The following is an 8569-nucleotide window of genomic DNA, read 5'->3' as shown; positions in this document are numbered from 1 at the left end:
GAAGAGAAGAAAAGTTCTTTGCTTCCCTCGGGTCCCCTTCCCTTAACAAATATGGCTGCCGCGGGTCCCGCCACGCAAGTCAATACCCGGAACTGCCCCCCCATCCTCTGCAAAACCGGAAGAAACTGATGGTGGCTGACGAGGTCCAAGTCTTCCCCGCTTTCCCTCTGTTTCTGTTTCCCCGCCTCCTCAGCGGAAGCCGAGCGCCAAACTCAAATTTTAGCAGGACCCGGACTCCTTTAGGATAGTTCGTGGGCTGGGCCTGCTGGACTTTTCCGGTTACTGGCAGGGGCAGCGGGCCAACATGAGCCAGGTTCTGTTCCAGGAGCTAGTCCCACTGCAGGTGAAATGCAAAGACTGCGAGGAGAGGTGAGGTTCTGCGTTACGCGGTGCCCGCGGGTGGCGGTTGGGGTCCGGCCAAGGCGGAGGGCGGGGAGAGGGAGAAGATGGCGGCTCTGGCCAGTGGCCACCGGCTTGAGGCTGGGTGTGCGGCTGGCGTCCCGGGACGCGGAGAGAGTCCCGCTTGGAACCTAAGTTAGTTGCGGAGGGCGCAGAAGGGAGAGTACGAGGAAATGGAAAGCTGACCCGCGTCAAGTTAATTTCCAAAAAAAAAAAAAAAGAAAACAAAAAACCTAGCTCTGAACGGCATCATAGAAGATTATAGCCCTGCTCTTTCGTTTTGAGAAAGTTAATTTTGTCTGGAGAAGTGAAATAATTTACACGAGAGCTTACAATAAATTCACGGCCAGACTGGAGCTAGAACTTTGGTCTTGGCTTCCAGCCCTTTTTTCATTCTTTGGATTATATTGGAAGTAAATTTAAGCTTCAGCTTAAAACAGTTTTTATGGCGTAGTGCCTTTTCTTCACATTAGTTACTAAAAATAAATAACGTTTAATCGACTAAAAACAGTAGAGGAAATGGTAACTGTCATTCATTCATTTAACAAATACTGCTTACTGGCAAAACACCTTGCCGGGTACTGGGGACATAGTGGTCAGGAAGAACAGTCCCTGTTTCCGTGGAGGTTACAGTCCAGTGGAGGAGGAAATAAAGGCCAGTCTCACAGCTAAACGCAAAATTACGACTTTGACAATGGTGGTGGTGCTGTTGGGGTTTAATTTGAAGCCAGGAGATTTCGATTTTGTCACGCCTCTCAATGGCTGACTCTTCTCTCAACCTCGTTTCCTCATTTGTAAAACTGACTTAAGGTGCCTGAGTACATGATATGAGGATGAATCCTTAAGATGTTTATGGAAACTAAATGGTTGGAAATGTGACGTTAGAAATGAAGACATTGCTTTATTGAGTAATGTGAAGCTAGCTTATAGTTCAGAATTAGGTCTAATGTCAGTCCGCAGGTCAGGCAAGGAGATACCAAAACTAGCAGTTGCAGGTGGAGATACTGTAGGGTATTTGATTTGGTCATTCTTTTGTGCTGTCCAGTATGAGAGTCACGAATGGTTACTGGACTTTTGAAATGGAGCTAATCCGAACTGATGTGTGGTAAGTGTAAAATGCACATTGAATTTTGAAGATTTACTTATGAAAAAGAATGTAAAATATCTTAATTTTTATGTTGCCTGTAAAGATGACACTATTTTGGATATATTGAATATAATATATGTGGGATATAAATTAATAGAACAAATGTTAATAAATATATTCTGTATATCATAAACATTGGAAATATTTATATTTAACATATTATATTTAAGAAAATTATTACAGTTAATTTACCTGTTCCTTTTAAAAATTTTTAATGTGGTTTCTAGAGAATTTAAAATTATATATTTGGCTCATGTTTGTGGCCTCCGTTGTATCTCTGTTGGGACAGCCCTGTTTTGGAATAATTTTAGAAATATAAAGGGGGAGAGCATCATTTCTGATTCTAATACTGGAACTCCTAATTCTTCTCCATTTCATTATATTGTCATCACAGTTACCTTCTTAAAACGCATTGTCAATCATTTTACTTCTCTTGTTTAGAAATCTTTGATATATTTCTATCACGTGTAACAGGGATCAGCAAACGAGCCCATGGGCCAGGTGGCCTTCTGCCCGTTTTTTAAGTAAAGGTTTATTGGAACACAGCCATTCTCATTTAAGAATTGTCAAGCTGCTTTTGTGCCGTAAGATCAGACATGAATAATTGTGACCGAGACCTTTGGCCTGCAAAGCCTAAAGTATTTACTATCTGGCCCTTTACAGAAAATATGCTGGCCCCTGACCCATAGGGAAAGTAATCCAGACTTTAGTTAAATATTCAAGGCGGGTTCAGCTCAACAAATATTTATGAATACCTACTGTGTGCCAGGAATTGTCCTACCTGCTGAAGTGGTCTAGCTTCCTCTCTCTTTACTCCTCTGCCTCCCGACGACAACGACAACAACAACAATGAAAACAATTTTCATTCTGGGCCTCAAGGAACTCACACTTGATAGGGGAAACAAAAAGAACTTCTTGGGAGAGGTAGAATAGCACAGGTTAAGAGTTCAGGCTCTGGAGCCAGATTATCTGGGTTTAAATCTCATTTCTGTCACTTATTGACTGATACCGTACAATCATTTTTTCTTTGTGTCTCATTTTTAAATTAATGATGATAAAAGTAACTGCCTCATCGGATTATTAGGAGGATGAAATGAGTTAATACATACACAGTGTTTAAAACAGTGCCTGAAGTATTATAAGCGTGCACTAAACATTCAGTTATTATTAAGATGTGATTAATGCATGAAGTGACATCAGTGCACTAAAGTCATAAGAAGAAACTTCAGGAAGATAACTCAGAGAACTCTGGAGGGAAGTAATGCAAATTTTGAAGCCCATGGTTTGACACCAACCTCTTTTTTAATTTTTGTTTTAGAAGTTCTGTTCCCCATATGCTAGTCATGTAAGACTACTTATCCATTGCATGTACCTCATACTCTCAGTACCATACCCTTATTCCTGCTCTTCTCCCTGCCTCAAATGGTTTTTCATAACCTTCAAGGTTTGTCTTAAATCCCTTCATTATAAGGACCTTTTCAAAGTTGCCAAAGTTGAAATTAATTGCCCTTATTCATTTATTAGATAGCACAGTGAAGGTGAAAGGTCTGAGTTCTAATTTGGGCTCTGTAACTTGGCTTTAACCAAGTTTGTAACAGTGCACCTCAGGTTCTTCCTTTGTAAGACAGACATAACTATTAACTTAGTAAGATTGTTGTTAAATAAGATATATATAAAGCACAGGGTAGGTGTTCAGTGGTGTGGTTGCTCAGTGTTAACAGTCCTTCCCTTCCTTCCCCTGAAGCGCTAAAATGCTAAAATACAATCAGAAGCAAAGTCTGGATAGAGTCATTTAATCTGATTTGAGGACATGGACCGTGTTTATTTCTGTTTGTATCCCTAGCATCCAGCATACTACCTGGCTTACAGTAGCTTTTATTTGTTTGAATTGAAAGGCCCAGGTCACAGCTTCTAGGTGGCGGAGGTGGGCTAGAATCCAATTCTGATAATGCCAAATCTGTCTGAGAGGGAGGATGTTATGTGAATTTATGCATTGTTCGGAGTATGACATTTATTTTGAGAAACAGCATTTTTATGAGTTTTTATTGATTTGTTTTATATTGTCCCTCTGACAACCATTTAATGGAGAAAATAAGATTGTGATTTCAGATACTGTACTTTCTGAAAGCTCAGGTTTTTCTACAGTATATTTTGGGGCAGGAAGGAGAGGTTTAATCTACGGGCCTTTCCTCCTCCCTTTTTCTCCTGAAAGTAATGCATTATAGACATTTGGAATATATGCGACAATATCATTAATATCCTTCTTAAATTATATTAATGTGATTCTTCCAGTAGTATCTAAAGAATACTTTGCTAAATGATTTTTTGATTTTTTTTTTTTAAAACAAATTTATCAGGTATGACAGGACCTTTGAAAGTGTATGTCACCATAAAAAGTTACCTGCTGCAGTGTCACATCCCCTGTGGCAGGATGTTTTAGAAAAAACTGCAAGACAAAAACCAAGCATAATGACAATATAGATCAGGAAAGGTCCTCACAAACCCAACTCAGTTCACTTATCTTACAGATTAGGAAATTGAAAGTTTTTTCCCCCAAGAATACTTAATTTTTCTTAAAAGATTTTATTTATTTGTCGGAGAAGGAGAGAGAGAGAGCGAGAGCCACACACACACAAGCAAGGGGAGCTGCAGGCAGCTGCTACTGAGCAGGGAACCTGATGCAGGACTTGATCCCAGGACCCTGGGATCATGACCTGAGCCAAAAGCAGACACTTAACAGACTGAGCCATCCAGGCATCCCCAAAATACTTCATTTAAGTAGAATTAGAGTAGAAATCTAATGTTTCATATATATTGCGCTAGATAATAGAAAAATAGAAAACATTTTCTGTTCTAAAAATAATTCTTCTGTCTGTGGTATTTGCCAGTGCTGCTTGTTCTTTTTCAGATAATGTAAGTTATGGTAACCTTATCATATGGTAACGTCATCATACTAAGATTTAGCATCCAATCATTTGTTCAATAGGAAGTTTAACTAAAATGACATAAAAAAGCCAAAAAAATTATTTTTAAGTTGGAGCATAAAAATATCTGGACAATTGAATCTGTTCTTGGTCAACTGTTACCAAGTTTTTCCAACACTTGGTTGCTATACCTTTTACTTCTTTTACTTCTGCACTGGATAAGTAGCAAAATGTGGGAAAATTTTGAAACAACTTTGGAAGAATAGCCTAAAATTCTATTTACTTTTGTTTCCTACACATCAGGAAACAGCCATTGTTATTTAATTCTAGCAAAATATAGAACTTTTGTACTGAGATGTTTTTTCACCAGTTCTTCCCTTTATTTCCTTAATCATTTAAGCATCTTTGCTCAGTTTGATAAATGGTTATGAGCACCTTGATTTATATGCCTCTGTCTGATGCTGAATTCTCTGAGATGCAACAGAGAATGTGGAAAGCTATGGGTTTTTTGAAGTTTAGAGTTATTCTAGGTTAAGGTGGGTAATACACTGTTGACGTACTTCCGTGGATGTATTGAATAGGGACTATATTGAGCAGATGTATTTGGTGGATTTTGTGTATGTATAAGGGAGGGGAATGTGTTATCTTACTTCCTGGATTGTAAACATTCCATGTATTCCAGTACTGATTCACATTTTAAGTTTTTTAAATGGAATCTTATAAATCAATTAGATTGTTTGAAATGGTAAATTTTTTTTAATGTAGGAAATTGTTATTAAGTCATTGGTTTGTTTGGCTTTCAGTAGTTGCTATTTCAGGGTCTGGGCAGTAGGTTATATTCCAGGCTAGTAATGGGAATTCCACATCGTTTATCTCATTTGATTCTCACAACAATCCCATTTTATAGGAGAGAAAAATATAATCTCTGGTAAAAACCTGATTATTCACTAGTGGAAGAACAAGAACTTAAAGTTCAAATCTGGTATGCTTCCGAAATATCTGTTCATAACTTAGGGAATACCAGTGGAAGATCTTACAGCTTAAGACTGAAAACTTCAGCTTGGACGAATGAGTGCTAATTCCTTCCATACGAATGTTTCTGACAATTGGGTATATCTTTTCGTACAGGAGAGTAAGTGTTAGAGTGAGCATTGAACTACAGTCAGTTTCCAATCCAGTTCACAGAAAGGTTGGTATTAATTTCTTTTGAAATATTTTCATTTTTGGGGGGAAATGTAATTTCTTTGCATTATAATACTTTTGTTCTTTAAGAATGTGAGCTCTTTTGTTACACCAACTTGCTTTTTAGTTTTGGGCCAGTTTGTAACTTGCAAATCTGGGGTGGTAGAATCTACTAAGACAATGACTGAGAGATTATTATACCATACATTTCTTTTTTTTTTTCCTTTTAAAGATTTTATTTATTTATTTATTTGACAGCAGAGATAACAAGTAGAGAGGCGGGGGTGGGGGTGGGGGGGTGGGAAGCAGGCTCCCTGCTGAGCAGAGAGCCCGATGCAGGGCTCTATCCCAGGACCCTCAGATCATGACCTGAGCTGAAGACAGAGGTTCCAACCCAGGCGCCCCTATACCATATATTTCTTCCTCTTCCTTTTTTTTTTTTTTTTTTTTTAAGATTTTATTTATTTATTTGATTGGGGAGGAGTGTGCATATGGGGGAAGGGACAGAGGGAGAGAGCACAAAGAGAGTCTCAAGCAGACTCCTCGCTGAGTGTGCCCTACTCAGGGCTTGATCTCATGACCCTGAAATCATGACCTGAGCTGAAATGAAGAGTCAGCTGCCCCACTGACTGAGGCATCCAGGTGCCCCTGTACCATCTGTTTCTAAAGCATACAGGAAGGGTTGGAGATTGGGAGAATTGGTTAGGTTTGCCCAATACCCTTATAAGTTGCTAGAATATATATTGCTACCCTGTAGAATTGGCATTTCATGTTGCACATGTGAGGATAGAATGAATGGAAGCACTGCAAAGAGATATTTTTGAATCTGTACCTTTTGAAGGGAGGCTTTTAGAGCATCAGTCCTATATGATCTTCAAAAGTATGAGTCATTAGCAGTGATACGGATACAGACAAGATGACTAAGAAGTACAACATCTGTTTTCTCTGTGTCATAGCTTTCCCTAAACATGATATTCAAGGACCTTGTAGTATTAGTAGTAGCTTTAACTGCAGTAGAAGCTGCCTAAAGAACAGGACGTTCTGAGGTAGAGCAAATACCCAGATTGCTAATTTTCTGGAGAAGGGATTATATGTTATATTTTTTACATGTTATTCCTTAGGCCTTCTGTTCCTCTTCATTTTCTAGCTCTACCTATAAGTGTTCAGATTTTTCTAGGACCCTAGCAGTTCCTCCGTAGCCATAAGTAGATTTTATTTCAAAGTGGAAACTTATTCTTAACCTGAGTGCTGATTAGTTCTTCATTAGGCTTCCATCATCTTGTTGCTATGTCTGTTTTCGTCACATAAATGTTCTCTAAAGTACATAATTTCTGTGTACTTCTCTGTCAGCTTTAGCCGCTGTGATGTTCTGCTATACTGTAAGTTTATGTAGAAAGTGATCTTTATGAAAGATATTTACTTCATGTGAAACTGAAAACAGATGGAGCTCCATGTCACCGGCCACCTGGAGTAGGAGATCATAGGCCCATAGGAAGAAGCCCTGGCAACATGTTACTTGATACCCCTGTCTTCTGCCTGAGAGGCAAATACTCCTTTATTAGGATACATGATTGCTTGTCATTTCAGCTGATATATTGGCAGTTTTGAAGTATTAGACAATTAACTTGGGGGAAACTGAAAATATAATTGAATATGATGTGGCCAGTGGTAAAATATTATCATGGTATAGTGCAGCAAGGACTAGGTCTCAATTCTTCCAAGCCTCTAATAGGAAGGTATTCCTCAGCCTTCAACTCCTAGCATTTAATTAGTTTGTATAGACCCCTACATGGCTCTCAAGGAGCAGAATATCTACCCCTGTTTAAGATTCTTAAGTCTCTTAAAGACTAATGAAAACCCAGCTGCACCAGAAAACAAAGTCACCCAAGAATATTGGTGATACATTGTTGTTATTGGATAATTTCACTTTTTTAAAAATTAATTAATTTATTTGACAGACAGAGATCACAAGTAGGCAGAGAGGCAGGCAGAGAGAGAGAGAGGAGGAAGCAGGCTCCCTGCCAAGCAGATAGCCTGATTCGGGGCTTGATCCCAGGACCCTGGGATCGTGACCTGAGCCAAAGGCAGAGGCTTTAACCCACTGAGCCACCCAGGCGCCCCGGATAATTTCACTTCTAAGAAGGAAGAAATTTCTCTAAAAGCCTATCTATTGAAAACATTAAAAAATAAAATCTTTCTTTTAGGATTTAGTTATCCGTCTGACTGATGATACTGATCCATTTTTTCTATATAACCTTGTTATTTCCGAGGAAGATTTTCAGAGGTAACTAAATCTATTTTTCTGTTTTTATATTTAATCTAGGAAATAAGTTTTATTAATGTATTGGTACTATTGTCTTTGAAATGCAACGTATTATGAACCTTTGGTATTTTGAGAATGCCGGACTGCTTATACTATAATTATTCAGGATGTTTTTGAAAGTAAATATTCCATAGCTTATCAGAATTCTGCTTAAAACAGCTTGAATTTGGAGCTTTAGCTAAATATATTGACTTTTCCCCTCCCATGGGATAAATTCTATAAAAAAGTTCTCTAGTTCTTGATTTTAATGGGTATTTGGTAAATAAGAAAAGAATATTTTAGGGTTTAAATTATAATTAAAGATAGTAATTAAATTTTTAAAAACTCTTTTCTTCTGTATAGTTTAAAATTCCAGCAAGGCCTTCTGGTAGACTTCTTAGCTTTCCCACAGAAATTTATAGATCTCCTTCAGCAGTGTACTCAAGAACAAGCCAAAGAAATTCCAAGGTAAGTCTCATGAGAGCACTAGGTCATTAAAATTCTCTCAAGACAAACTCTTCTTTGTAAGACAAATTGATGGCAAGATATTTTGTATGTGTTATAAGTACTCCTATTTTTAACTGGGTTTAGGGCTATTAAATAACAAATTTTAAG

At 38.1% G+C, this 8569-nt stretch overlaps 1 protein-coding gene across 1 annotated transcript in view; it reads left to right on the top strand.

Moving 5' to 3' along the window:
• The first annotated feature begins 233 nt into the window (after positions 1 to 233).
• Positions 234 to 8569, top strand: part of LOC111143656 (SAS-6 centriolar assembly protein) — a 48410-nt gene continuing 40074 nt past the window's right edge. The window contains exons 1-4 of the mRNA XM_022497475.1: positions 234 to 369; positions 5599 to 5659; positions 7857 to 7936; positions 8318 to 8422. Coding sequence (XP_022353183.1) covers positions 305 to 369; positions 5599 to 5659; positions 7857 to 7936; positions 8318 to 8422 — 311 coding nt within the window. The 5' untranslated portion in view covers positions 234 to 304. The remainder of the gene's footprint in view (positions 370 to 5598; positions 5660 to 7856; positions 7937 to 8317; positions 8423 to 8569) is intronic.

The sequence above is a fragment of the Enhydra lutris genome, unplaced genomic scaffold (genome assembly GCF_002288905.1).
Source record: "Enhydra lutris kenyoni isolate GAN:26980312 unplaced genomic scaffold, ASM228890v2 scaffoldscaffold9, whole genome shotgun sequence".
NCBI lineage: Eukaryota > Metazoa > Chordata > Mammalia > Carnivora > Mustelidae > Enhydra > Enhydra lutris.
Note: the sequence above shows the minus strand (reverse complement) of the source record. Positions and strands in the feature narration are given on the sequence as shown.